At 54.0% G+C, this 27,861-nt stretch overlaps 4 protein-coding genes across 8 annotated transcripts in view; 2 read left to right on the forward strand and 2 right to left on the reverse strand.

The window, feature by feature from the left end:
- The first annotated feature begins 4,791 nt into the window (after positions 1-4,791).
- LOC121442410 (tubulin gamma-2 chain) lies at positions 4,792-10,820 on the forward strand. Of its 2 annotated transcripts, XM_041643956.1 has the most exons (11): positions 4,792-5,061; positions 5,329-5,441; positions 5,802-5,969; positions 6,273-6,341; positions 7,116-7,195; positions 8,071-8,197; positions 9,137-9,223; positions 9,326-9,475; positions 9,883-10,035; positions 10,113-10,274; positions 10,478-10,820. In XM_041643956.1, the coding sequence occupies exons 1-11, from the start codon at positions 5,013-5,015 to the stop codon at positions 10,673-10,675; spliced, it is 1,356 nt and encodes a 451-aa protein (XP_041499890.1). In that variant the 5' UTR covers positions 4,792-5,012; the 3' UTR covers positions 10,676-10,820. The 2 variants fall into 2 exon arrangements, with proteins under 2 accessions (XP_041499890.1, XP_041499891.1); XM_041643957.1 differs by lacking the exon at positions 4,792-5,061 and having other exon boundaries at positions 5,802-5,991.
- An 872-nt stretch (positions 10,821-11,692) lies between these two features.
- On the reverse strand, positions 11,693-20,373 carry Plekhh3 (pleckstrin homology, MyTH4 and FERM domain containing H3). 3 transcript variants are annotated; one of them, XM_041643911.1, is made up of 13 exons: positions 19,717-20,366; positions 17,516-17,571; positions 17,078-17,157; positions 16,789-16,980; positions 16,547-16,704; positions 16,321-16,441; positions 15,263-15,569; positions 14,469-14,676; positions 14,047-14,174; positions 13,647-13,779; positions 13,009-13,467; positions 12,510-12,701; positions 11,693-12,071 (listed from the first exon to the last, which is right to left on the reverse strand). In XM_041643911.1, exons 1-13 carry the CDS (start codon positions 19,876-19,878, stop codon positions 11,895-11,897), a joined length of 2,373 nt encoding a protein of 790 aa, XP_041499845.1. In that variant the 5' UTR covers positions 19,879-20,366; the 3' UTR covers positions 11,693-11,894. The 3 variants fall into 3 exon arrangements, 2 of the variants coding, with proteins under 2 accessions (XP_041499845.1, XP_041499844.1); XM_041643910.1 differs by having other exon boundaries at positions 14,038-14,174; XR_005973552.1 differs by having other exon boundaries at positions 11,935-12,071; positions 13,034-13,467; positions 14,038-14,174; positions 19,717-20,373.
- A 2,138-nt stretch (positions 20,374-22,511) lies between these two features.
- Ccr10 (C-C motif chemokine receptor 10) lies at positions 22,512-25,355 on the reverse strand. 2 transcript variants are annotated; one of them, XM_041643919.1, is made up of 2 exons: positions 25,095-25,355; positions 22,512-23,662 (listed from the first exon to the last, which is right to left on the reverse strand). In XM_041643919.1, the coding sequence occupies exon 2, from the start codon at positions 23,537-23,539 to the stop codon at positions 22,598-22,600; it is 942 nt and encodes a 313-aa protein (XP_041499853.1). In that variant the 5' UTR covers positions 23,540-23,662; positions 25,095-25,355; the 3' UTR covers positions 22,512-22,597. The 2 variants fall into 2 exon arrangements, with proteins under 2 accessions (XP_041499853.1, XP_041499852.1); XM_041643918.1 differs by lacking the exon at positions 25,095-25,355 and adding an exon at positions 24,298-24,321.
- The window catches only part of Cntnap1 (contactin associated protein 1), a 15,399-nt gene continuing 12,493 nt past the window's right edge, over positions 24,956-27,861 (forward strand). Inside the window, exons 1-6 of the mRNA XM_041643909.1 lie at positions 24,956-25,227; positions 26,130-26,231; positions 26,315-26,508; positions 26,909-27,056; positions 27,150-27,353; positions 27,741-27,861. The exon at positions 27,741-27,861 is cut by the window's right edge and continues 64 nt beyond it. Coding sequence (XP_041499843.1) covers positions 25,158-25,227; positions 26,130-26,231; positions 26,315-26,508; positions 26,909-27,056; positions 27,150-27,353; positions 27,741-27,861 — 839 coding nt within the window. The 5' untranslated portion in view covers positions 24,956-25,157. The remainder of the gene's footprint in view (positions 25,228-26,129; positions 26,232-26,314; positions 26,509-26,908; positions 27,057-27,149; positions 27,354-27,740) is intronic.

Genomic DNA, 27,861 nt, shown 5'->3' on the forward strand with positions numbered 1-27,861 from the left:
TTTCTAAATAAAAATAATGGTATATATATAATATATACATATATACTATATAGGTGTGTGCATGAGAGAAGGAAATGAAAAGCAACTAAATTTACATAGAGAAACATGAGTAAATCTCAACAATTCTAATGTAGGGAGAAAGGAAAAAAAAGTAGATTACTTTTCTCTGCTGTTATACTCTGATACATTTTTATAAGATTTCCAGATAAGGGGGCTGGAAAGATGGCTCAGAGGTTAAGAGCATTGTCTCCTCTTCTAAAGGACCTGAGTTCAATTCCCAGCAACCACATGGTGACTCACAACCATCTGTAATGGGGTCTGGTGCCCTCTTCTGACCTGCAGACATACACATAGACAGAATATTGTATACATAATAAATAAAAATGAATATTTAAAAAAAGATTTTCAGATGAAAAATACAAAACTATGCTTATATGTTTAAAATATTCAGTGATTTAAATGAAAGAGGAGCTGGAAAGAATAGTACACACTTTTTTAATCCAGCACTCAGGAAGCAGAGGCAGGGGGAGCTCTGTGAATGCCAGGCTAAGCAGGGCTACACAGTGAGACTCCATCTCAAAATAAATAAATAAGAGCCAAGTGTGGTGCCACTGAAATTGGCTCTCAGAAGGAGGAGGCAGGGGCATCAGGAGTTTGGGGCTGGAGAGACAGCTCAGGAGTTAAGAACACTGTCTGCTCTTCCAGAGGTCCCAGCTTCAGTTCCCAGCACCCACATGGCCACTCACAAATGTCTGTACCAGTTCCAAGAGACTCCACATACAGACATACCTGCAGGTATGTTCATAAAGTACAAATAAATACATCATGAAAAAAGAGCCGGGTGGTGGTGGCACATGCCTTTAATCCCAGCACTCAGGAGGCAGAGGCAGGCGGATCTCTGTGAGTTCGAGACCAGCCTGGTCTACAGAGCTAGTTCCAGGACAGGCTCCAAAGCCACAGAGAAACCCTGTCTCGAAAAACCAAAAAAAAAAAAAAAAAAAAGACTAGGATTTTGAGACCAACTTGGGTTCCATCAGCTCCTATCTAAACAAAATAAACAAGCGTAACAGTGGAAATAAAAGAGAAATCACAGTGTGATATTACTTTGGTCACTGGGTTGTTTTTTATTAAAAAATTAGAGGAAGTTATGCATTCTGGCAATGGGGTAGAAGTGGGGCATTGTTTTGCTAGTGAGATGTAAATTTTTTTCGAGGCAGGTTTTTTTTTAAATATTATATTTATTTATTATATATACAATATTCTGTCTGTGTGTATGCCTGCAGGCCAGAAGAGGGCACCAGACGTCTTTACAGATGGTTGTGAGTCACCATGTGGTTGCTGGGAATTGAACTCAGGACCTTTGGAAGAGCAGGCAATGCTCTTAACCGCTGAGCCATCTCTCCAGCTCCCTCTCTCCAGCTTTTCAGGCAGGGTTTTTCTGTAGCTTTGGAGCCTGTCCTAGAACTAGCTCTCGTAGACCAGGCTGGTCTCGAACTCACAGAGATCCGCCTGCCTCTGCCTCCTGAGCAGCGTGCACCACCACCGCCCGGCTGAGATGTAAAATTTTGCAGATTATGATGGGCTCCTCAAGAAGTTAACATAAAATCATTCTCTGATCCAACAATTCTACTTCTGGATACACATCTAAAGAAAGAGAGAGAGAGACAGACAGACAGACGACAGAGAAATGGATGGCAGGGACCCCCAGAGAAACCTGCACACCTTACTCATTACTCATTATAACAAAACAGTGAACTGGGCCAGGTGGCATTGGCCTGCAATCCCAGCTACTCAGGGAAACTGAGGTCTAAGAGTCATAAATTCAAGGCTAGCCCAGGCAGTTTAGTGAAACCCAATCTTCTACTAAAAAGTAAAAAAGGAAGGAGCAGGAGAGTAGGCCAAGACATCAAGCATACTGGCTGATTTTTGGGGGTTCAGCATCCACAATTTCTACACATACAAACACACACACACACACACACACACCATGAATTAAAACAAACTTTTAGCCAGGTGGTGCACACCATTCATACCAGCACTTGGAGGTATAGGCAAGAGGATCTCTGAGTTTGAGGCCAACCTGGTCTATGGAGCGAGTTCCATGACAGCCAGCCAGAGCTACACAGAGAAATCCTCTCGCAAACAAAGGAACAAGAAAAATTAAAATTCTGTCTCTAAAGATTTGTCTTCTATGTGTATTGGTGTTTGGGTTGCAGGGTCTGTGTACCACATGTGTGCAGTTCAGGCAGGGACCAGAAGGGGGCATGAGATCCTCTGGAGCTGGAGTTACAGACAGTGCTGAGCTACCACTCAGTGCTGTGCAACGGTTTCCTCCAAATCTGGAACATCCCATGATGCAGGGAAGCTCTGTAGCAGGAGGTAAAACACTCAAAGTAACTTCAGGAAGTTCCTGAAACTGACCAGAATCACTAGGTCCCTCCCTGCCAGTATAAGCAATAAAAGCTGAGAGTCCCTCTTAGACAAAGAGAAGCTGAGCTACAGCAAAGAATTGTCAGACTAGACCAGCTCCCTGGAACAAGCAGAAGCCAGGCAAGCTGCCAGGAAGAGGCGCAGACCCCCTGAGTCAACGGGAAAGGATGCTTTCCAACCTGATGAGCTACCTGCACAGTGTCAGCTGCCAGTCATTCTGCTGTGGGCTTTGGTGATGCGACTGTCCTTGAATCATTTCTGTTCCTGAAAGGCACCCCTCATTCCTATTCCTGACAGTAACCCCAATAAAACTCCTTGCTTCACCAACTTGGCCTTTGGTGCTATCTGTACTATGGTCTGTTTGCTCTGGGCTCCCTGTCTGGGGTGAGTAGATGCATGTGTTGTGTCTCCCCAGGAAAATTTTATCACAATCACACAGGTGCGGGGAATCAAACCAAATCCCCTAACTCCTGAGCCATCTCCCCAATTGCAATGGTTTTTGTTTTTAAGTAAAAGGAGAGCTGTAATTTTAGTCTGAGGGAAGGCACTAGCCTCATGTGAGAACAAAGTCCAAGATCCTGTTCCCAATGTCGCAAGAAGAAAAGGAAGAGGGAGAAGGAAGCCATTGAGAGAAGAATGGATCAAAAACAAGTAAGACATATATATAATAAAAAGTATTATTCAATCTTTTTGATTGTTTCTGTTTTCAGAGACAAAGTTTCTCTGTGTAGCTTGGCTATCCTGGAACTCACTCCATACACCAGGCTGCCCTTGAACTCAGAGATCTGCCTGCTTCTTCCTCTTTCATGCTAGAATTAAAGGCATGCACCACCACTGCCCAGCTTATATTCAACTTTACAAGGGAAAGCCATCCTGACATGGGTGCCAATGGAGGAATCCTAAAGAATTGTGCTACCTGAAATAAATGGACAGGAACAGAAGGAAAAATGCTGCATGCTGCCACTTAGGTCCACAGAGGCAAAGTCCTAAGACAGAGAGGACAGCCACTGTCATGGGCACAGACCATCCAGGAGTACAGAGTTCCAGTCTGGGAAGATGGAGAAGTTCTGACTGGGCGGCACAGGCCTGCAATGCTAGGACTAGAGAAACACTAGCACAAGGATCAAGAGTTCAAGGTTATTATGGGCTACAGAGTGAGGCTGAGACCAGCCTGGGCCATGTGAAACCTTGTTCCTCCACTTCCCCTCCAAAAAATCAAAACAAAAAGTTCTGAATGAGGTCGTGATCATTAAAAACATGATAGACCTTCATGCCACAGGACAGTACACTTTCAAAAAAGGTTAAAGTAGGAACAGATTAAAGGTTAAAATGGTAAACTTTGGATATTTGGTTTTTTTCCCCTGGTTTTTGGAGAAAGGATTCCTCTGTGTAGAAGCTTTGGCTGTCCTGCAACTCAGTCTGTAGACCAGGCTGGCCTCAGACTCACAGGGATCTGCTTGCTTCTGCTTCCCAAAATGCTGCGATTAAAGTTGTGCTGCCTGGCTGTTTATGAATTTTTGATACACTATAGCTCAAGCTGTCCTAGCTCTCACTATGTAGACTGTCTAGGCTTGCTTCTCTTTGCTGAGTGCAGGGATGAGAGGTGTGTGCCACCACGTGTACTGACTTTTTAACACATTTGTCTATCTGTCTATCCATCCATCCATCCATCCATCCATCTATCTAATCATTTCACTTAGTGTTTGTCCGTAGGCTCTAAGAGCACGCCTACAGAGAGGTCAAAGGACAATTCAGGAGTAGCTTCTTGATTCCCTCCTTCCACCATGAGGGTACCAGGATTAGGTTTGGCCCTAAGGGGCTTTAGGACACCTGACCAGTCTGAGAAGGTAATTTATCTTATTTTATTAGACAGGGTCTCACCAGGTAGCCTCAGCTAGCCTGAAACTTACTTAAACAAATAGGCTGCCCTAGAACTCAGAGATCCACCTGCCTTTGCTTCGCACGTGCTTGCTAGTATTATAAGACAGGAGCAACCACACCTGGCCCCAAATGTTAAATTTTGTATTTTGTATAGTGTGAAAATAAGAAAATAAAATTGAAAAAAAAAAGAACTATGTCTTGGGATGGGTGCGTAGCTAAGTGGTATAGCAGGTGCTTAGTATGCACAGGAACATGGGTTCAATTCCCCAACCATTAAGAAAATGTTGGTTTAAATCTAGCCCCTTAATCTAGCACATCAGGCAGGTGTAGGCTGGTGACTCCTGCACTTGGTGCATCCACCGGGCAGCTTCCTCCCCTCCCCCACATCCAAGTGGTTTCCTCAGCTTTCCAAAGGTCTTGCTGCGCACGCGCACATCCTGACATGAGGAGGCGTGGCCTCACTCTGCGCCTGTGCTGAATTCCAGCTGTGCCTGTGCTGAGAGAAAATGATGCCCAGGACGGGCTCTGCCGCCCGCCGGTTGCGGAGAGGCCCACGCTGCACACGCGCAGACCCGGCGTCCGCGTCAAAACACCGGCAGACAGCGCGCTGCCCATGTCCTGCGCGCCCGGCTGCCAGGCGTTCCTAGGCTGGGCCGTGACTCCCGCCGGCCTGGGGCGGACGAGCTCCCGTCTGACCGGCGATGCCCCGGGAGATCATCACCCTGCAGCTGGGCCAGTGCGGCAACCAGAGTGAGCAAGCGACCGTCGAGTCCCGCCAGTCTCTGGTTCTATCCCTTGGCCCGCATTCAAGTGCCTGGTACCCATTAATCCCTTTTGTCCTTCCCACAACCACCTTTCTTACCTTATTGCGCCTGATGATCCAGGCAAGAGCTGCCTCCTCAGTCCTGGGCTGTGACAACTTCCAGGCGTCTTGGGTCGCCTTCATAATGTAATATGAGCCTGGGCTTTTCCGGCCTTAAGGCTCCAGCAGACTTGGGCTTCTTTCCCCTCCCCCAGTTGGGTTCGAGTTCTGGAAACAGCTGTGTGCTGAGCATGGCATCAGCCCCGAGGGCATCGTGGAGGAGTTCGCCACTGAAGGCACTGATCGCAAGGACGTCTTTTTCTACCAGGTGTCCACCACATGACTTGATCAAGGGCAGTGACCTGGTGCTGGGAAACTCACTGGGCAGGATGGGACCAGAATGGCTGTCTTAAGAAGGGAGGGCCTGCTGGGCGGTGGTGGCGCACGCCTTTAATCCCAGCACTCGGGAGGCAGAGGCAGGCGGATCTCTGTGAGTTCGAGACCAGCCTGGTCTACAAGAGCTAGTTCCAGGACAGGCTCCAAAAACCACAGAGAAACCCTGTCTCAAAAAACGAAAAAAAAAAAAAAGAAGAAGAAGGGAGGGCCTGCAGGAGCCAGAGTTGGGAGGATGCAGGACTTGACCCAGCCAGGTTCATGTCATGGGTTCATCCTGGCTTCCCTTTGGCAGGCAGATGATGAGCATTACATCCCCCGGGCTGTGCTGCTGGACCTGGAGCCCCGGGTGATCCATTCCATCCTCAACTCCTCCTATGCCAAGCTCTACAACCCAGAGAACATCTACCTGTCTGAGCACGGAGGAGGAGCTGGCAACAACTGGGGCAGGGGTTTCTCACAGGTGTCAGTTCCGGAGTTCCTTGGTAATCCTAGCTTGGGATAAGGCAAGGCTCAAGTAAGTCTGGGACTCTGTCCAGACTAGACTGGCAATAAATAAGAGACAAATGGATATGCTGGGAAACGGTTGCGAGGAAGGTGGTTGTGCAAACTTTATGTCAATCATTCACAAAGCAGCAGTTCTGGATTGAGAAAGGTTCTGGCTGGGAAGGTGGGTTTCAGGATGGCAGCAGGGACAAAGGGTGGAATTCTTGATGCTCAGAAGAGAAACTTGGGCCTGACCCTCCCCTCCCATGTCTACATCCAGGGTGAGAAAATTCATGAGGACATCTTTGACATCATAGACCGAGAAGCAGATGGAAGTGACAGTCTAGAGGTGAGGTTCTTCTACAGTAAAGCATGCTGGGAGAAAAACCAGGCATGCTCTCAACACATGATGTGGTGGAAACATTCACTCCGCGTCCATTTGGGGACAGGATCCAGGGAGTACTAGGGTATTAAAATACTGTTTTGTTCTCGGAGAAATCAGATTCCCAACGCTATCTGCTTCTTAGACATGGGGCCCTCAGCTTCTGCTTGGTCTTGGAGCCTTCCCAAGCATCATCAGAGACAAGGTGTTAGTATTTAAGCATCTGTGCTGGCCTGACCTTGGGGTATCTGTCCTCAGCTGTAGCCACTAAGAGCACCTCCTAAGTGCATTCACTATGTTCCCCTTTAAAAGGGCCCTGCCCACCTGCCATCTCTTCCTCTTTCTTCTGCCACTCCTGTCCCCAGAGGCCAGTCTCCCCACTCCCCGCTTTTCCCATTTACTTTCCCCCAATTAAAAACAAAACCCCTCGGGCTGGAGAGATGGCTCAATGGTTAAGAGCATTGCCTGCTCTTCCAAAGGTCCTGCGTTCAATTCCCAGCAACCACATGGTGGCTCACAACCATCTGTAATAAGGTCTGGTGACCTCTTCTGGCCTGCAGGAATACATGTAGATAAAATACTGTATACATAATAAATAAATATTAAAAAAAAACAAAAAACCCTCCACCTGAGCTGTCACATGAAATCTTTCTCTCTTGCATCGTTTTTCATATTACAACACCAGGCCAAAATCTCTCCTTGAGATCCCTGTCCACTGCCCTTTTCTCTCTCCCCATTCAGGGCTTCGTGCTGTGCCATTCCATTGCTGGAGGGACAGGCTCTGGTCTGGGCTCCTACCTCCTAGAGAGACTGAATGACAGGTAAGCCTGTGTTGAGAAGGGGTCATTAGTCCTGATTCCCTGGTGTGCTGGTTAATATTTTAATTACATTTTTATTGTTTACCTTTGGGGAGGCGTGCCTGTCCCTGTGTATGTGCAGAGGTCAGTGTGTGGGAGTCGCTTCTCTCCTTTCACCGTGTGGGTCCCAGGAAGTGAACTCGCATCATTAAGAGTGGTAGCAGGCACCTTTACCCTGCCCAGTGAGTCACCTTAAGAGGTAGAAGTCACCTTACCGATGGGAAGGGAGTTTTGATGAGGAGTTATCTAGATCAGGTTGGCTTGTCAGCATGTCTGGAAGGGACCATCTTGTTAAGTGATAAAGGAGGACCTCACCTAGGGATTTCTGAACGGCACAAAAGAGGAGAAAGTTAGCTGCCAGCCAGCAAGAAAAGATAACAGATTCTCTCTGTTCTTGACTGTGGACATCCCGCCTTAACTTCCTGAGATAATGGGTTGTAACCTGGAACTGAAAACCAAGGGAGCCCTTTCTCTCTCCGGTATCATTTTGGCTGGGGCATTTGTCACAGTATCAGGTCCTGAAGTGGAATTCCTAGATGACTTCAGTGTTGTTCTTTTTGCTCCTTGAGCTGGAAGGTTTTTTTCTCCCCTGTCCCTCCCCGAGTCACAGAGACAGAACTATCCAGGTCAAACCTTGGAAGCAATAACTGGCATGGAGCTGGGACGTTCGTTAGCTTGAGGCCCGCAGAACTGTGGCTTAGCCTCTGGGTTCTGAACACTGAGGTCTCCTCTTGCTGCTGTTGTATAAGAGCTGAGTGGCACTCGGAAAGGAGATTGGGAGTCACTGAGGTCCTACAGTTCACTGGACACCTTCTCCCTTCCCTCTCCTTTGCCCCTAGGTACCCCAAGAAATTGGTGCAGACATACTCGGTGTTTCCCAACCAGGACGAGATGAGCGACGTGGTGGTGCAGCCCTACAACTCCCTCCTCACCCTAAAGCGGCTGACCCAGAATGCAGACTGTGTGGTGAGTTCAGGAAGACCGAGCAGGAGCTTGGCCTGCCTTCAAAAGACAGCCCTTGCCCTTTTCTAGCCCTGGCCCACCAAAAACAAAAAAACAAAAAACAATATGTGGGTCGGATTATGAATTAAGATCCCAACTTCCAAGCAGCTTCCTGGCCTTTGGGGCAGCATGAGTCTCAGCAAAGATTGTCTCCCCCTCCTGACAGACACCCCATTTTGCTTCTTTAATGGCTCCTTATGCTTGAACTCAAGGGTCACATTTGCAAGAAAACCTTTCTCCCATTGTTCGGGCAAGCTCAGATCCCTTGTGTATATTGTTAACCTACTTTAATTATTTAGTAACAGGGTCTTAGCTGGGCGTGGTACTTTATGTCTGTAATTCCATTTTTCAGAAGGCTGATGCAGGAGGATCACTAATTAATTAGTTTAAAAACAGCCTGCACTACATAGTAGGTCCCAAGACAGTTTGAGCCACAGTCTCAAGACTGAAAAGAAGAAAACGAAGCAGGAACTTTCTAAACTGCCCTAGCTGGGCCTCAAACTTGTGATCCCCCTGCCTCAGCTTCCTGGGTAACTGGAATTAGGAGTGTGTGTGGCAGCACCTGCTGGATTTATTGGTAAAAACCACTGCACACAAGCAAGCTCTACCTCCAGCCTCGTTTCAAAAGCTGCTTTTATCCTAAACTGTAGGCCCAATGGTAGCAAAGCCCATGTCTTTTGTCCTCTAAAGTGTCTTCAGAACCAAGGCATGTGGGAGTTGTATTTGTTCACTGTCCTATATCATGTCAGTAACATGTCATCAGACCCCAGAGATGGTGTATTTCTTCGAAGGTAGCAAACCTATTTCCTGGTTTGGGAGTTTGCAGAGACTAAGTTGTATGTATCTTACTTCAGTGTCCCCTTTGGCCACAAAAGATGTCACTGACTCCTTCTGTCCTGCCAGGTGGTGCTGGACAACACAGCCCTGAACCGGATCGCCACAGACCGCCTGCACATCCAGAACCCATCCTTCTCCCAGATCAACCAGCTGGTGAGTCCCACTCCTAGAATGGAAGCCCTCTATGAGAGGGTCCTCAGAGGACGGACGTTCCACCCCTATCCCATCCCATAATATCACATCTCCCGTTCCCAGGTGTCCACTATCATGTCAGCCAGCACCACCACCCTGCGCTACCCTGGCTACATGAACAATGACCTCATCGGCCTCATTGCCTCGCTCATTCCCACCCCTCGGCTCCACTTCCTCATGACTGGCTATACACCTCTCACCACGGACCAGTCAGTAAGAGCTCTCGCGGTGTCCCCAGACTGTGGCCTTTTCCCCATGCTGTGCCATGAGCTGCCCTTTGAGTTCTTCTGCACCCAGCTTCCCCAGGTTCTGTTCTCAGGGACCGACACCATGCCACTTGCTTGCTGCCATCTCCGCTTGGCGCAGCCTCTGGCTTCTGCAGGAGCAGTGCTGGCTGGGATCTGCTTCTGCCCATGCACAAGGGCATGGGTTTGCTGAGCTGAGGGCCGAGACCCTAACTCCATGGCAGAGACTCAGCACGGACCTGATCTAAAGATTCCCCAGAGACCAAGCCACCTCCAAACTGATGGGGACATAGTAGACCCTTCTCTGTGCATCCATGCATCTCTGGGTTGCTCCCTGACTGCTCACATTGTCCCTGCAAACCCCCCTTCCCTCAGGTGGCCAGTGTGAGGAAGACAACGGTCCTGGATGTCATGAGGCGGCTGCTACAGCCCAAGAACGTGATGGTGTCCACAGGACGGGATCGCCAGACCAACCACTGCTACATCGCCATCCTCAACATCATCCAGGGAGAGGTGGATCCCACCCAGGTAAGGGAGGCCCCATCACCCTACCCTCTGGTCCACAGTGTGGAGGAGAAGCAGCTACCACCTTCTGTCCACCCTAGGTCCACAAGAGCCTGCAGAGGATCCGGGAAAGGAAGTTGGCCAACTTCATCCCCTGGGGCCCAGCCAGCATCCAGGTGGCCCTGTCAAGGAAGTCCCCCTACCTGCCATCAGCCCACCGGGTCAGCGGGCTCATGATGGCCAACCACACCAGTATCTCCTCGGTGAGCAGTCTTCTCTTGTCTTTGTGTTAGCAAGGAGCAAACCCAGGGCGCTTCAGGAATCGTAGGCAAGGCTACCACCTGGGAGCCACACCCCTGGCTCCTGGCCACTGTGTTCCACTGTGTACTGTCATCAGCCTTCCCAGTCTGTCCCTGGTTAGTGTCCTGAACTGGACGTCATTCTGAAGCTCTCTCCTCCTCTCCAGCTTTTTGAAAGTTCCTGCCAGCAGTATGACAAACTATGGAAGCGGGGGGCCTTCCTTGAGCAGTTCCGCAAGGAGGACATCTTCAAAGACAACTTCGAGGAGATGGACAGGTCCAGGGAGGTGGTACAAGAGCTCATTGATGAGTACCATGCTGCTACAAGGCCAGATTATATCTCCTGGGGCACCCAGGAGCAGTGATTATAGTCTCCCACTATGCCTGGACCCTCACAACCTTATCTTGCGTTTCTAGGTACGTGACCACCGCTGCTCCTATCTTCTCTTGCATGCCTAGTTCTTATTTCGCTTGGTTCCTTCTAATAAAACAATAAAGCTTGATGATGAATATTAAGTGCTTGCTCTGTGATTCCGTGGACTGGGAGGGCACACCTCCGTATCCAGGCACATGACAGTGTTCTGGCCTCACCTGCTCAGACTCCTTACTCCTCAGCCCAGGTCTCAGTGTGTTTGCACCAGCACCCCTTGCCTCAAAGCCTCTTTTACTAGGGGTCAGTCCCTCTCAGCATTATTGAAACATCGTGATCCATTGTGTCCTCGGTGCCCAAGCTGCTGTCCCCAGCTGCATGATGCTGCCATAGCCTCTTACACTCGCGGAGGTGATAACAGGGTCTAGGGGCAAAGGGGCTGAGCTGTTTTCTGAGCAAGTCAGAAGAGCTAGGCCTGCGGAGTGCGTAGTGCCTAGGAACCACTAGAGTCTCCAGGAGCTCAGCACCACTCAACCCTACCTGAGAGGATAAAAATTCAAGAGGCCTGTGCCCATTGTGCCGGAGATGTTTTTACATCTGCCTGCTGCTCTGGGCACCTCTCCATTTCATTCTGAAAGCATGGGGTAACCAAACACATACCCAATTAGGGCCCAGGAGCTGAACACCAAGGTAGGACCTGCATAGTGCCAGTCTTGATGACTCACTGCCCTCCAGCCCAGGGATGTCAGGAGGCCACCCCTTACCACTCCAGGGAGAACAGAGGATGAGTAATTGCCAGCTTCCAGTACAGCCTTATTGCCTGCCCCACCCACCATCATGTGATCGCTCCCTGGCCAGGAGGAGGTTAAATCCAGAAGGTCAAGGAGGGTGGAGCTCTGTGGTATTCAGACTCCCCTAGGCACCCGCAAAAGCCCAGGGTGGGGTGGGGGGGGCGCGGGGCTGAGCCATGGAACTCCAACTTGTCCCACCGACAACACTCGCACAGGAAGGGTTTGTGTAAATAAGGATTTTTTTCTTCTACAAATAAATTAAGAAACAAACTAGAAAAACTGTCCACACCCATTGCCCGCCTAGAGAGAGTGTGGGTGGACCCTGTCCCTGCAGGGCCAAAAAGGGTCCATGGTTTCCTCAAATCTCAGAGCACTGTCGACTCCAACTGGAGGCAAAGGAAAAGTCGTGACCTCTTGGCAGGCTTAGTCCTGCAGCTGCCCCAGGCATCCAGACTGTCCCTGGGGCTCTTCCAGACCTTGGTGCTGGCTGGGAGGGGAGGTGTCTGGCAGGTCTCGGCTTGGAGGAGCAGAGCTGCTGCAGGGCCTTTCAGGGGAGGGGTTGGCCAAGTAGGCACTCACCAGCTGTAGGATCTCTTCCACCTAAGAGAGGGCAGCGCCAGCGTGCAACAGGGGGTCAGCTTGCAACAGGGCCCACTGGGCTTGCTTTTCACTTCCCTTCCTCACAGGGAGCTCCTGGGTTCCAGCTTCCCCTACCAGGTAGGTTCCTGCAGGCTCTAGTCCTGGCGACCTTCTCTTCCTCTCACCCCTCCCCCCTTCCTCTCGGGGTGTCAGGCATTTTCCTTTCTGATCTGCCAACACACTAAGTGCTAAGTCCTCCCACAGCTCCCAGGACTCTCCTCCAGTCAAGGCCTGTCCAGTTACAGTTTGTAGTATTTCTCTCTTAATCTTTGATTCCCATTTACCATTTGCCTCCCCCAAATCAAACATAAGCTCCTTACTTTTCCTTAGGCCACAGCTGGAACCCTAGAGTCTATAGTTGCATGTACACCCATGTTCTCTTCCACAACCCGTTCTTACCTGGGGGCTCTGCAGGAGGAGCTGGCTGTCACCCACCCTCAGGGCTAAGGTGTGAGGGCCTATTAGCTGGCAGGCGGCCACATGACCATAGCTGACACTGTGGATGGGTTCTGTCTCACCAGGCCTGGAGAGCGACATGGCCTTTGCTCCCAAACCCAGGCAGAGCTTCTGTGGAGCACCTCCACCAGGCTCCTGCAGAGAGATGGGCGGGGTCAGAGTCGTGGGCGGGGCTTTTGCACCTTTATTTCTGGTAGGGGCAGTTGGCTGTGATCTGGGAGCTTCCTTGACCCTTGATTCACACAGCACAAGTGTGGAGTGGCCACAAGCACCTGGAGGTGCAAGCCCAAATGCTGGGGAGTCCAGGGGTTGGAGATGGGCAGCTGCTAGCTGTTCTACATGTCGGAAATGAAATAAACCAGCTGGGTGGGGGGCTGTGGCTCTGGAGTAAAAGTGTTGGGACTTGGACCACTGGAGTCCCCTTCTCCCTTCTCCCCCTCACCGTGCTCAGCTCCAGAACGTCATACCGAGCAGCGCCGAACCCCGGACACTGCGCCGCCAGAGCCAGATAGGCAGCCATGGCCTCAGCTTGGCCCATGCCCCGTAGCCTCTTCCAGCCTCCCAGCACCGCGGCCGTCGTGCTGGTGCCGTCTCCTCCCACCTGGGCTGTGCTTCCCGTCGAGCAGCCGGTACAGCCGCGCCGGGCACGCTCCGCCCGCCTCTTGGCCAGACCTGGGCTCCAAAGCGCCCCGGCCAGCAGGGCAGCGGAGGACTGTGGCCTCGGGGTAGGGCGCAGCGGTTGTTCCCGCGGTGGGGTGGGGGGCGGCAGCAGGCGGTCCAGGCGTGGCAGGGGCCCCCGCGGGGAAAAGTCCCGGTGCAAACTCTGCAGGCGCAGCGCCGCCAGGGCGCGCAGCGTATCTTCAGGCGGGGGCGGCTGGCCGCGCAGCAGCAGAGCATGAGCCTGCAAGGGAGGCAGGTGGTGTCAGTGTAGGAGCTGTGAAGACACCTCCGGGCATGGAATCTGAGGAGGTCTGGGTTCAGGAAAAGTCTCCCACGGGGTTGTCACAACAAATTGAAGACGGTCCGGAATACGGGTTCAGGCTGTGGTCGATTTGGAGTCGTAAAAACCAGAGATCTCACCTGCTCAAATAGGAAAGGCAATTCGTGACCATCCGGAGATAGCCCTTCTGGGTGCAGAGGTCCGTGAAGACGAAGGCACAGTCTCCACCCGGAATCGGGCGAGTCCTCCAGTCCGGATTCCTCTGAGGTCAAACTGCATTAGGGAAAAAGATGCATTAAGACTGGGAAGCAGGGCCCCCATGGGCTCAGGCTGCCATGGAAAGGGGCGGGACCAAGAAACTTTTGTGGTGGAGCCCTGGCGAGCCTTTTAAGTCAGACTGCACACCACCGGCGGGTAGAAACCTGTCTGCAGATCAGCGAGCTACTGGCACGCCTAGATAAACGTGCTTAAAGGTGGACAAAAGCTAAGTCGATTGGCCAATACAGCGCAGGGCTGGGGCTGGACATTTACTTCTCAAACCTGGTGAGCACGTCGGCTACGAGGGTCCCCCCAGCCAGGGCTCGCTCCTGGGCCCCTCGCTGCTCATACAAGGCGAAAGCGTTCCGGCTCCGATCCAAACCCAGCCTTCCCACTAACTCTCGAGCCACCTAGGAAGAGGGGAGGAAGAGCAAAGTCAGGTCACTCTGGGGGAGGGAGGTCTTTTTTCAGAATCTGGAAAGAGCTGAACCTACTGGAGAAGGTCGCTTAGTTTTCTCACCACCATTCGCTGACTTTCCAAAGTAACAAATCTGAGACTAGGGGCAAACTTAGAGCCGGCATGAGATTCTGGTAAGGGTGCCTAACATGCTGGAGACTCTGGGTTCCGTCACCAGTATCGTGGATAAATAAAGCTGGAAGGGCGGGTTGCGGAAGCGCGGGAGGGAGTCTTTTTCTGGCCTCACCTCTCCCGCTGTAGTGTGGGAGTCGATGGCCACAGGACACGCTCCAGCTCCAGGACAGTGCACGGTGCACAACAGCTCCTGCCGTCTACTCAGCGCGGAAATCTCTGCTAGCGAAGGCACCAGTTCTCGACCCCGAGTCCGGCCCAGAGCTTTCCGGATGAAGCGTGCATATTCCGCCAGTTCTGAGTCCGGGAGTGCCTGCTCCGTTCTGAATTAAAGGGAATCCAAGGACTAGTGTTCCAAGGGTTTCTTTTCCTTTCCTTTATCGTAATTTATTTTACTTGGCCAAGGGTGAAAATGCATAGCTCGGTGGCTTTTTAGCATGCTTGAGGGTCTAGGCAGGATTCCCCAGCATGGGGGAAAAACATTGCATCCGGTCGGTTTCCTTCCCGATATGTCACATTTCTTGAGTGCAACCTAAATGTGTCCCGGGTGTTTTACACAGAGCTGAATTATTTTTCGAAGTCTCCTGCCTTCTCTTCTACAACTGCCCCGCCCACTTCCTCCAGCTCCCTGATCTTCCCGTGATTAAAATCTGAACTCCAACCATGTTACTATGCTTTTTGAAATCCTGCCGTTTTTCTAGGTCTTCTATTCAAAGAGAGTGCCTTGTTGTAAGTCACCTGCTCATAAGTAGGATATGACCTTGCAATTCCCATGAAGGTACTGACTGTGTTATTAGCAGCTGGCCTGCTCTTGGGCATCCCTTCCCTTCTCTGGATCTCCACTTCTCTCGCACCTGTCTTTCTCTCCCAGCCCTCAAGCTGTTTGGCCGAGGCATCTCTTCTTCTCACCTCTCCAAATGTCCCAGGAGGTGCCCTCGGACAGCTCCCCCAGGCCGGAAAGTGCAGCTCATACAAGTGAGAAGTTGCCAATATCGCAGGGTGGCAGGATCTTGAGTGGCAGGGAGGCCAGGGGGACCGGCAGGACCTGAGGTCTGCTTAGCCAGCTGCAGGAAAAGTTCGTCCTGGAGTGCAGGCAGGTCCCGGCAGGTCTGGAGCACACCCTGCATCAGGGGCCCTGGGCGCCGCGCCCCCTCCAGCGCCTGCAGTGCCAGGAACAGCCGCACCGCCTCCTCTCGCAAGGGTGCGTAGCCTGGGCCTGCGGGAGGGTGGGGGAGGAGGGATAGTTCGGAGAGGGGACACAGAGCTGCGCCCTGGGAGGAAAGCACGATCCACAGGAAGGTCAGAGGGTGTATGAGGACACGGAATGGCGTGGAAAGGAGGATACGAGGGACAGGAAGAGTGTCGGGAAAGCAATGGTCCACAGAACCAAACTCTCAACCTTTGCCTCCCATGAATACCCACCTCCACCCGCCACTGCTTAACCTATCTTAGTAAGGAAGAGAAAAAGACTAAGGGCCATATATTTAACCCCTCCCCCATCCTTTAACTGGGTACCCATCATGGTGGGTCCCAAAAAAGGCTGCTCTGGGTACGGAAACCCAGGGTTCATCTCCTGGCATTCTTTAAGCCTCTAGCTTTAGGACTATACAGTCGATACTCCTTTTGTGGGGAGAAGTATACCTGGATGAGGCCAGCACAATTTCTCCCAGTGATGGTTTCCCCTACATGCAAAGGTGCTATGTCCTAGTCTTAACAAACATAAGGGGGAAAGATAGGAAAGTGCAGATGCCTCTGAAGGAATTTGTCAGAATGAGACTCTTAGAGGTGGGTACGGGAGGCAGAGTCTTCATTCTGTTCTGGCTTTGCCCTCCAACCCAGACTGCTTCCAGGTTCACTCAAGACTTTGAGATGGACCCTGAAGACTCAAGTCCCTGCCAGCTACCCTACTTATCACAAGTCTACCCCATCCCCATCAAGAAGACTCGACCTGGGGTCCAATCACTCACCGGGAGCGCTGACTCCATAGGGCAGAGGCAGGAGTGGGGCGTACAAGGCACTACTGGTATGCCTCAGAATAGGGTTCCGCCGGTAGATGAGGGCCACTGCCTCTGGGTCGCCACAACTCTCCTAGAGGGGAAGAGGGTCACCTTGATGGGGGAAGGGAGCTCTCCACGAGCCCAGAAAGCTTTTAGGCCCACCCCCCTCCTGCTTCTTACTGGCGAGCTCTCTCACCTGTATGTCTCTGAGCAGTAGCTGGGTAGGAGTCTCCAGTGGGGCCTTGGAAGCAATCACTTCACGAAGTGCCACCCCCCAGCGCTCGGCCTCTGCCTGGCGCGGGGAGCAGAGGCGGATGCTGTGTTTCCGGCCAGACACAGTGACTGACCACAGACCTGGTGGAAATAGAGGCCACAGAGGCAATCATGGATTGTCGGGGGCCCTGCCAGGAAGGTAGGGACATTCTCAAGATGTCTCACCGGTCTCCTTGGGCCTGCGCTCCGGCCCAGTCACGGAACACAGGCTCGTGAGGACCAGGCTTCCGAGGCGCCTTGCTCCCTTCCCGCTACTGCTGAACTGGTCCAGGGAGTCTCTGGTGAGCACAAACCAGGCTCGCCGCGGGAGCAGCCATGGCCGCGCCCCTCCCCCGCGGGGCTCCCTATACAGCCAACCTGGGAGGAGACCCGGAAGAAGAGATTAACTTGAAGAGACATTATTTCTTGGAGGGCTGTGTTTGGGGGTCTCCAGATTGCGCCCAGGGGTTCCCACCTTTCACAACGACGTCGGGGTCGTCCTCCGGCAGTCCCTTGTCTGGGATGAGGCTCCAGGTCTCTTCCCAGCTCTGCAGCCTGCGCCAGAGATGGAAAGTTGGGCGAGGCTGAGGGGCCTCCACTCAGCCTCCAGGGGGCTCCTTATTAGGGGCTCTCCAGGCTGCGAGGGGTACATGCTCCCAAGCTGGGCACCCATCCTCCAGGCTGTGGGAACCGCGGGGCCGTTCTGACCTTGCACCAGAAATAACTAGGACCCCCCCCCCTTCCTCCCCGCGCCCCCGGCCGGACCGCCCCCCGGGACCCCAGCCAAACCGCAGCGTCCGGCAGCACAGGGCCTCTCCCTTATTGCACAACCCGGGGAGGGAAGATGGCGAGAAAGGGGGTCCTGAGAACTAGCTGAGGTCTCGGAACTAGGGACTCTTGAGTAGAAACTCACCTGTCTGAGACCGGCCCGCTCCTAGTCGGCTGAGTCAGCGTAAGGTCCAGGGAACCCTGGGGAGATGGGCAGGAAGACAGAGTCCTTAGCCCCAACACCAGTGGTTTTGCAGGAGCCCAGGGCAGCTCTCATTAGGGGGCTGGGTAAGGGGTGCCTGAGTGTGTGTGGGGGGGTCGTGACTGGGCAGGAAGAGCCAGAGCCACTCTGGGCTCATCCCTTCTACAGGTCTCTGTGGACCACTACAGCTCTAGGCTTATCTCTGTTGCCGTTTGAAAATGCATTCATGAGAGAAGGTGGGAGGGGACACCGGGTTGGGAGCCAGGAAACCTAGGTTCCAATACCGGCTGGACCACTAAGCAACTGCCATATCTTGAGCAAGTCTCCTCCCATCTCTGGGCCTTAGTTTCTCCATCTTTAAAACTGGAGAAGGGATACAATCCCTTCTCCCTGTGGAAGCCTCTTAAACTTTCCCCTTCACCCTCCCGGCTGTGCTCAGAACCTCCGTGGAAGAGGAAAATGAGCTCCCAGCGAAAGTGCAAGACCCAAGACTGGGCAAGGGTTGGGTACAGAGATGAATGAAGAAAAGAGGGAGCTGGGGCGGTGGTAGCACACGCCTTTAATCCCAGCACTCGGGAGGCAGAGGCAGGCGGATCTCTGTGAGTTCGAGGCCAGCCTGGTCTACAAGAGCTAGTTCCAGGGCAGGAATCACAAAGCTACGGAGAAACCCTGTCTCGAAAATCCAAAAAAGAGGGACCCTTTTGCATAGCACTTTGTCCAAAGGCTTTGTGTCTTCTTCTACAGACAACCCAGAGGAAGGTGACAGACTGCCCCTTTGCTAGGGCTCAGGAGGGCAGGAGGCTGCTAAGCACATACTCCTCAGGCCAGGAGTAATTTGGGAATCTGCCTTTCTCATACACAATCCACTCCCAACCCATGCCTAGGCACTTCAATTGTAACCTAGGGTCTGAGGGAGGCCTCCAAACCAACTCAGAGCCAAGCTAGCTGACAGGGAACTGTGCCATGGTCCCTTAGCGCCCAGACTGCTTAAGCCAGGATGGGGGGAGGGAAAAGAAGGACCAGGGACACCTGTCTCCGAGCTCCAAGCTCCACCAGAGGGTGGAGGTGGGGCAGGAGGGAGGCCATGGCCTGTTTGACAGAGAACCTTCCCATGCTGAAAGCTTGGGGACTCTTAAGCAGTGACCCTTCCCTGGGAGTCCACCCATTTCCACCACACCATCAGAGGGCAGGTACTGATCTCCCCCAGACCAGCTCCCCTAATCGCACTCCCCTGCTTCCCTCCTCTTCCCCTCTATATTTATCTGCCCTCTGCCTCGCCAGGTGCTGGCGCTGGCACTGGCTGCGGTGTAGCCCGCCCCACCCAGGAATGGAGCCATAGAGCTTGCTGGGGGACCCCTGATGGGGGGATGGGAGCCTGACCCCAGGCCACAGTACACACAGTCTTGTCTCTGGTGGGTAAGGGCATGATGAGGGAGGGCTCCTCGAGGTCTTACACACCAAAGGTGCCTCAGCGTCTCCCAGGGGAGATTTGATTAAAACAAAACAAAACAAAACAAAAAAACCCCAGCAGTCAAGCGACCCTCACCATTCCCTCGGGATTCCCAGGAGCCTCACCAGAGAGGGCAGAGTGTTCTGTCCTAAGTGGCAGGATAGGAAGTCCTCAAAGGGCCATCGTCCCCAGCCTTTTCTTTGTGGGGTTCCCGATGCAGACCCCAATTCCAGGATGCCTTTTGCCCCTCGCCCAGGTTCCCGCGGTAAGAACTCCCGCATCTGGCCCCAGCGCTCAAGAACTGTGAGCAGAACGAACCCAGGCGTTCGAGCCGCTCAGCCGGCCTCGCCACATTCTTTGGCTCTGGCGGAGGCGGAAGGAGACGGGATGGGACGCGGGCCCGGCAGGGAAGGGAGAGGCAGGGCCAGGTCGGGCCACGCGTGACGCCTCCTCTGCCTCAGGGCCCCCAGCAGGTGGACAGCGCCCTGAGTGCGGCGCGAGGCCCACAGGCACATCCCGTGTAAGGCTGCTTGCCCCTGGAGCTCCCAGAGCTCTGGCCTCCAGACAAGAATCTCCCCCACATTTCCACTTGGCCAAAAGGACGGCATTTGGCCCGAGTATGGAGCCGAATCAGGCGTGACGACCGGTTGTAGTGAGAAAGATTGAACACGGCGCTAAATCCCTCCAGACTTACCCTCCCGCCGCCCGCTGGACTTGGGGTCCGTAGCTCAAAGGTCTCGTCGTCGTCGTCGTCGTCCCCGTCCCCGCTAAGCTCGCCGTCCCCGTAGTCCCGGTGCAGAAGAGTGAAGCCTCGACGGCAGCAGAGGAGCCACCACAATCCCCCGGGGAGAGGCATCCGGGCGAGCAGTCGGGGAATGGGGGCGCGGGCAGCTTCGCCCGAGCAGCAGGGAGATCGGAGAAACTGGAGGTGCTCGGATCCGAACCGGGTAGAGATGAGGCGCGAGGAGAGGAGGGGTCCGGGAGGAGGGTGTCCAGCGCTTGGGTGCAAGAGAACGCTCGTCGGAGCCTGCGGGGGGCTCAATGTCTGGGCCCCAGCGGAGGGAGGGAGAAAGCGTCCAGAGCCGGGGGAAGGGAGTAGGGAGCAATGTCCGGAGCTGGGAAGTAGTGTCCGTTGTAGTGTCCAGCCCTGTGGGGGGCAGTGTCCGGTACAGTGTCCGTGGTAGGCAGTTGTCCAAGCTCAAGGGAGGGTCGTGTCCGGTAGGGCGTCCGGTGGCCGGGGCCCGGGCGGCGCGCGCTGCGCTCCCTGCAGCCCCGGGACTGGCGCGCTGGGGGGCGCGAGCTGAGCTCCCGGACCCCGCCTCCCTCTCTCCCCCCTCCCTCCACCTTCCCTCTATTTTCTCTCCTCCCTTTTTTACAGGGCAGGGTCTACATTTCGTCACAGCCTTCTCTGCCCAATCTCTGTGCCTGGCGCCGGCCAGGGCCACCAATCCCACGCTTGAAACCACGGCGGGTTGCATCATGTGCTTCTGGCTGAGTGACAGAGGAGAGAGGCGGGGGAAATGGGGAGGGGATGGGCGGTGCGATGTTAGCCACGCCCCAGCTTCTGAGGTCGGACTCGGGGTGCCTGTGGCGTCACGTAGGCCCGCCTTCGTGCTCTTGTTTTAACTCCTGGTTCACCAAGCAGCAAATTAAAAATTCTCTTAGAAGGTCTGGAGAAGGAAGAACTATTGGAAGGAAGCAGGGCTACTGCCCTGTGGTTACCTGACACATCTTGGAATCCCTGCCAAAGTACAGAGCTTTAACAACCGCGAGGCATCCCACGCCTGCGCCGGAGAGCTAGCTGCAGAGGCAGTGTTTCATCCTTAGAGTTAAAAGGGTCCAGTTTTAGATCTTAGTCACCCCACTTTTAAGGTGAAAAAGCTGAGAAAGGAACTCCGAGAAGCCTCAGACAAAGATCTCAGATAAAAGCCGATTTACAGTGCACTGACCAGAACTGGGGAGGGTGACTAGGCACGCTAGGGAATTCTGTAGTCTCAGAAAAAAAGATCGGAGGCCTCCCGGGGCGTATCTGCTGCGTTTCTGCGTAAGAAAGGGTTAACAAGAGCCCTAAGAGTCTAGGGCGGGGCCCGTGCTACAGCCGGAGACAGCGGGTGCGCGCGCGTTGCTGACTCAGCGTCGATTCCCGCGGTCACTGGCGAGGGGTTCCAGGTCGGCTCCGGAGGGTAGCGTGAGCCCCCTGAGGATCTGCGCAGTTTTCAGACCTTCCCTGGCTTCTGGCTTCAAGAGGCCAAAGTTTTAAGTCTCTACCTCCTGAGGTTTTAGGACCGACGACTAGCCAGGCTGGGCTGGGCCGGGTAGGACGGAGGGAATACTTCAAGCCAACGCCTCTCTAGGGACCTGTATGCCACGCCCTTTTGCCCCTAGACTCCAGGCTGGGGCTGGAGCAGTGGGTATGGCTTTGTTAGCCAGATACTAAATTGGGAGAATTGTCTTCTTTGAGCCAATCCTGGTATTTGTGATTGTGCAAAGCAAAGACCAGAAATCAATGCACATCTCTAGAAGCCATCCTGACTGTACTTTCACATTGGATGAAAATGGCCAGAGACTTCGCAACCATAACCTCCCTTCCTCTTCAAGATCCTCGACCCTTGCCTGCGGGAGAATTCTTTCTGATATCTAACCTCCCTCTTTCCTGGCAAGCTCATTGTATTATTTCCTTTTACTTGGTCTCCAGGGGGCATGAACCGCACAAGCACCCCCTCCCCCACTCTCAACTCTAAATACCCAATAACTCCTCTCTGGAAATTTGCAAATTGCAATACTCCCCTCTTCCCCCATTTTTAATCCTAGGTGAAAAACTCTAACTCAACTTTTTCCTTTCCTTTTCTTCTTAGGCAGGATATGGTTCTTGATTCCCCCACCCCCACCTCTGTCTTTGGAGTGCTGGGGCTACAGGCATCTGTTAACACACCAGCAGACTCGACTTTTTAATTAGTGTTTTTGTTTCCATTGCAGGACTTTAAAAGGGATCCAAAATCCCACCCCCAACTAGAATCTCTTGCCTCCTACCCCTGCCTCCAGGCCGGACCCACGCACACACAGTTTGGGACAGCATCACCACCCCGCACACTTCACACGCTTGGGAGCTAGGTACTTGATAAAGCAGCCATTACTGGAGAGCGCTGGTGTTGTTAGAAAGCCCTTTCTTACCCTGACTCCGGAGGAACCCCGCCCCTCCCCACCTGGCAGCTTTCCCACCTCACCTCGGTTGGCAGAGGCTGAGTGAAGGCTGAGGGAGTGTCAGCACTCAAAGCTTTAGCCGACTCAGCAGCCCCCCTCCCCCAACACCTCCCACTCAGGCTCAAGCGTGGGGGTGGGGGTGCAACCCACTGCCTTGGCCTCGCTACAACTCGTTTCCAAAGTTGGTGATTCAAAAATAGTAACAATAGTTGGGTTGGGTTGCATCTCATTTGCATTGTATCAATTTAATTAAGTGCAGAGGCAATCCCTTTAGGTCCTGAAGTCTTTTTCAACGTTCCCCCACTTACTCCCCTTTCTCACTGCCCTCCCTGGGATCGTTTCCTTAGCCCTCCCCCCTCTCTGGAATCGTGGCTCTAGTTGTCCCAAGAGAAACTGTGGGTCTCAGTGGGAGCGGAGCAGGAAGAAAGGCGGAGTCGGCGGGGGCAGCGGCCTCGGGGGTTGGGCTTTGGGCTGCATCCCCCACTATGTAGCAGCCTCCGCAGGTCCTGGCGGAAGCGCAGGCCTAAAAAAGCATAAAGCACCGGATTGAGGCTGCAGCGGACCAGCGCCAAGCCGCCGGTGACCAGCAGAGCTAAATCCTTGCGCTTGCTGGCGGAGCAGCTCCGCTCGCGGGCTGCCAGTAGGTCGGCTGTATCCATCAGCAGGGCGAGGCTGTAGGGCAGTTGCAGTACCACAAAGGCCGCCACCAAGGCCACCACAACGCGTAGTGCGCGACGCCGCTCTGGCCCCCTGGCGGCCAGAAGCGTGCGGCCCAGGAGCGCATAACAGGCTGCCATGACGCCCAGAGGCAACGCGAAGCCCAGGACCACCTGCGCCACCGCACTTGCCCCCTTCACAGTCTGCGTGAGGCCTTCGGGGAAGATGAGCCGACAGCGCCGTTGCCCTTCCCGCGGCCCGTCCCGGCTGAAAAGGAGGGCAGGTAGGGCCAGGAGCAGCGACAACAGCCACACGAAGACTGAGACCAAGTGCGCACGGCCAGGTGTGGAGGGCCGCTGCCCGGCTGGGAGGGCTCGAGCGATGGCCACGTAGCGATCTGCGCTGATACAGGCTAGGAAGAGGAAGCCGGCGTGAAAGGAGGCCGAGTAGAGACCTGAGATGGCTCGGCAGGTGGCACTTCCTAGATTCCAGCCCTGAAGAGCTCCTGCTGCTGCAAAGGGCAAGGTCAGGGCCAATAGGAGGTCAGCCAGAGCCAACTGGAGCAGGTGAACGGAGGTGGGAGATCGGGAAGTTCGTCGGGCTGCCAGATGGGTGGCCAAGACTAGGCCATTGCCTGCCAGACCCAGCACAGCCACCATCAGGGAGACACTGGGTTGGAAGGCCCGACTAAAAGCCTGCACATCCGCCTTGTAACAGAGTTCTGGCAACGGCTCAGCTGAGTAAGCCTCCTCATCGTACCCGGAGTAGGGTTCCCAGGAGACCTGGTGAGAGGAGGGACCATGTAAGACATTCCTACACCACTCCCTTTCACGCAGGACTTCCTCACTTGAAGTCGAAAACAGCAGAAGAGAGACCCCCCCCAAAAAAAAATTCTTTCTAGGGTACGCTGAACAAGCAGCTAGCTTTCTTGCCCTCCTACTAGTTCTGCCCCCAGATTCTCGAGCCGCTACTTGCTCTGTCTGGACCTCAGTTACTTAATGTGTTCTGTCCAGTCTATTAGTCCTATCCAGGCTTGCAGGGAGGACTGCTGAAAAGATGAAGCATCTAGCTCGCCTTAGACCAAGCATTTGTATTATTAATAAATCTTGGCTGAGTCTGTTCCCTGCGCAGTGCCCTCTTCTGGAAGGAAGGTCAGATGCAGGCTTCGCTTCAGCCTTGGACCCTAGACTTAAAGCTTAGGCTTTCTGCCTCCTTCCCTGCTCTCCTCCCCACCCTGCCGCCAGGTCGAGCACGGGCATACTGAAACGCTCATACCAAGGGGGTCTTAAGTAAGTTTTCTAGGCTCCTGTGCAGGTCATAAGATGACAGAGGCCCGATATTAAGTGGGGAAACCCATTCCTTCCCCCTTCCCCACCCTCTCTGCAACCCTTCTCCCCCTCCGTGCCCCGACTCCCACCTGCTGTGTGGGCTCGGTCCCCATCTCTGGCTACAAGGGTTTCTGAGGTACAGCCACAGGGGGTAAAGTTAAATAAGTAGTGGGAGGAAGGAAGGGGTGGGGAGAAAGGCCAAGAAGGAGGGTGGAGATTAGGGTCTGCGGGTTAGCTTTTACATTCCACCTTGCCTGATTTCTATCTAATCCCTGCCAATGGAAAAAAAGAAGAGCTGTATGATCTTGAATAAGACTTGTTTTCCTCTCTGAGCCTTGGGCTTTCCATGTGCCAAGTGGAGTAAGGCGAAAATACCGAGTTCACAGTTATGAAGGTGTCCAGCACTGAGCCAAGAACGTTATTAACCTTCAGAAACCCGTTTTTTATTTGCCCTTCATTCCGTCTCTAGGGGTCCTTCTGCGACGCTCTCCCCTTCCCTTGGAAATGTTAGACTCCATCTCATCTCCCCCCACACTTCTCTTTTTGTCACCCTGCAGCCCAGTCCTTGTCAGCTTTGGGTTATTTGGGGGTATTTCCCGGTGGCAGGTTCTCTACCCCGCCCTTTCGCAATAGGGCTGAGGCACGCGCTTGCGCGGGGTCCGGGAAAACGCGCGTGCCAGGAGAGAGCGGCTGGGGAAGGGGGCGGAGAAAGGGAGGTGAGGAGAGAGGGGAGAGAGGAGAGAGAGGAGAGGAGAGGAGAGGAGAGAGAGAGAGAGAGAGAGAGAGATTGAGATTGGGGGTTAAGAGAGAGGGAAGGGTGGATAAGGACGAAGAAACAGCGGTCGGCCGAGAACCCCAAAAGATAAACTGGGGATCTGAGCCAGACCTGGAACCCTAGCAGGAGCAGGACACAGCAAGGCAGACACCCAGGGCTGGTCAGCCCTGCGTGATGAGTCTCCTCCGACTCTTCAGCATCCTGCTCGTCGCTGTGATCTCTGGAGCTCGGGGCTGGGGCTACTGTAAGTGCTGGTCTCAGAGGCAGGTGGGATTGGGTTCAGGGGTCCAGAGCTTGCAGGGCGAGTCCGGCGCCGCATTGCGGCTGGGTGGTCGCCGGTCTTTCCCCACCGGCTCGCGCCGGCTCTCTCCCATCTTTTCCTCTCCCTAGCGCTCCGCAATGCAGCTACCAGACTGCTGCGCGCGCGCGCCCCGGGCTGGGGCTGGGCTCTGAGCCGAGCAACCAGTCAGCCCAGGGGATTTGGAGCTGTTAATCCAAGCGGCAGCCAGTGCCTGGGTTTGAGGTTAGGGTTGGCTATAAGTGCTACCGGTATTGGTGACCCAGGCTGGAGTTGAGGTTTTTCCCTGAGGGGCTGGGGCTGGAATTTGGAGCTGACCCAGGGACCTAGGTAGGGTTTGTGGCTGGGGCTGGGTTTTATGGCTAGAACCCAAATAGGAATTGGTGACCCTGTCTAAGGCCAAGGATGATGCTAAGAATGGGATTGGGAAGTGACTGGATTGGGAGCAGATCCTGATTTGGGGATTGGTGCACGTTTCGGTGGGGGAGGGCTGATGAACGGAATGGATGGTAAGGCTGGGCTTAATCAGGTGTTCTGAGGCCCATTTGGGTTCTTAAATACGCTGAAGTTTGGGGGATTGTGTTTAGGGGAATACTGAATCAGGGTAGGAGGGGGAAGGAAGGATCTGGCTTTGGATCTGGAGATCAAGGCAAAGAGTTACCTAGGGGGAGAAGCCACGAGCCCCTGAGGGAGCAGCTGTTGCTGAAGCCTAGGTTGAGGGCACAGCTTTAAGGTGGGGCTGAGTCTGCCACTGGGGGGCAGTGGAGAGGAGTTTAGACTAAGAGGGTCAGTCTTCAGAAGAGGGGCATACTAACAAGCTCATCCATCCCATTCCCCCCACCCCACAGATGGCTGCAATGAGGAGCTCGTGGGACCTCTGTATGCAAGGTCCCTGGGCGCCTCCTCCTACTATGGGCTCTTCACCACAGCCCGCTTTGCCCGGCTGCACGGTGAGCTAGCCCAACCAGGGAGGGGAGGACTCCGGAGAGCTAGAGAAGAGAGTGGGTGGTAAAAGCCCTTGCCGTCTCTGTAGGCATCAGTGGATGGTCGCCCCGGATTGGGGACCCGAATCCCTGGCTCCAGATAGACTTAATGTCCAAGCATCGGATCCGGGCTGTGGCCACACAGGGAGCCTTTAATTCTTGGGATTGGGTCACACGTTACATGCTGCTCTACGGGGACCGTGTGGACAGCTGGACACCATTCTACCAACAAGGGCACAACGCGGTACTCTCGGTGCCCTGGTGCACACACTTAGGGAGCCTCCCCTGCTCTGGGCCCTGGGCTGGGCACTAGCCTGAAGGGAAGGGGAGGGGACAGCATGAGGCACAGGTGAGGAAAACCGCTCTTGGGATTTAGTCCAGCTCAGACTGTTTCTCGCCAATTATAAGGTTTAACACACCTTGGGGTAAAACCTCGGAGAGCTTCCTGAAAGTAGTGGCATTCGATTTGCGCTTTGAAGGAACAATAGGACACTAGTCCCTGTACAATCCTGGGGTCAGGGGAGGTGGAGCGAGCTCCCGTTGGCGCTCCAGTCAAGATTGGCAAGGTTTGAAAGCCACCGCGGGAGGGAAAGCTGAGGGTGGGAACAAGGTTACTACTTTTCCCACCCCCCCCCCCCCCGCAGACCTTCTTCGGTAACGTCAACGAGTCGGCGGTAGTTCGTCACGACCTGCACTACCACTTCACGGCTCGCTACGTCCGCATCGTGCCGCTGGCCTGGAACCCGCGCGGCAAGATCGGCCTGAGGCTGGGCCTCTACGGCTGTCCCTACAGTAAGGGTGTGGAGGTCGGGAGTGGGGGCAAGGAGCCTGACAGGGGACAGCACCCCCCCCCGGCCCCCCGCCCACTCACGGTCCTTCGCGCAGAGTCCGACATACTGTATTTTGACGGCGATGATGCCATCTCGTACCGCTTCCCGCGAGGGGTCAGCCAAAGTCTTTGGGACGTGTTCGCTTTTAGTTTCAAGACCGAGGAGAAGGATGGGCTACTGCTTCACACCGAGGGCTCCCAGGGGGATTATGTGACGCTTGAACTGCAGGGGGCACACCTGCTGCTGCACATGAGCCTGGGTGAGCTTCGGGACCCCAGAGTGCTGCCCTACCTAAGCCGGGTCTTCTTTTGTAGCGCTTGGTGCTAGGATATAGTAGGCTAGAAGTTAGAACTGGTTTCAGCTTACCAACTGCGTGACCTTGAACAAGGGATTGTAAACACGCAAAACGATTTTGTATCTCATTTGCTTTTCATAACCCCCAGTGTGATGATATACAAGCAGCTATCATACTCAGAGTTTTACAGAGAGCCGAAGAAGCCCGGGGAGGTTAAATGGCTGCACGCTTGTCGATGGCCACTTCTCCATTCCAGGCTCTGATTGGGTACTCTGTGTTGGGAGCTGCAGCTTACTTGGGAGCAAGGGCCAGTAGGAATTCTCACTCTGCCCTGCCCTGCCCTGCCCTCAGGCAGCAGCCCCATCCAGCCAAGACCCGGTCACACCACGGTGAGTGCTGGCGGCGTCCTTAACGACCTGAGCTGGCACTATGTACGGGTGGACCGATATGGCCGAGAAGCAAATCTCACCCT

This window comes from Microtus oregoni, unplaced genomic scaffold, assembly GCF_018167655.1.
Source record: "Microtus oregoni isolate MIOR12 unplaced genomic scaffold, Mior012 000091F_ref0000469, whole genome shotgun sequence".
NCBI lineage: Eukaryota > Metazoa > Chordata > Mammalia > Rodentia > Cricetidae > Microtus > Microtus oregoni.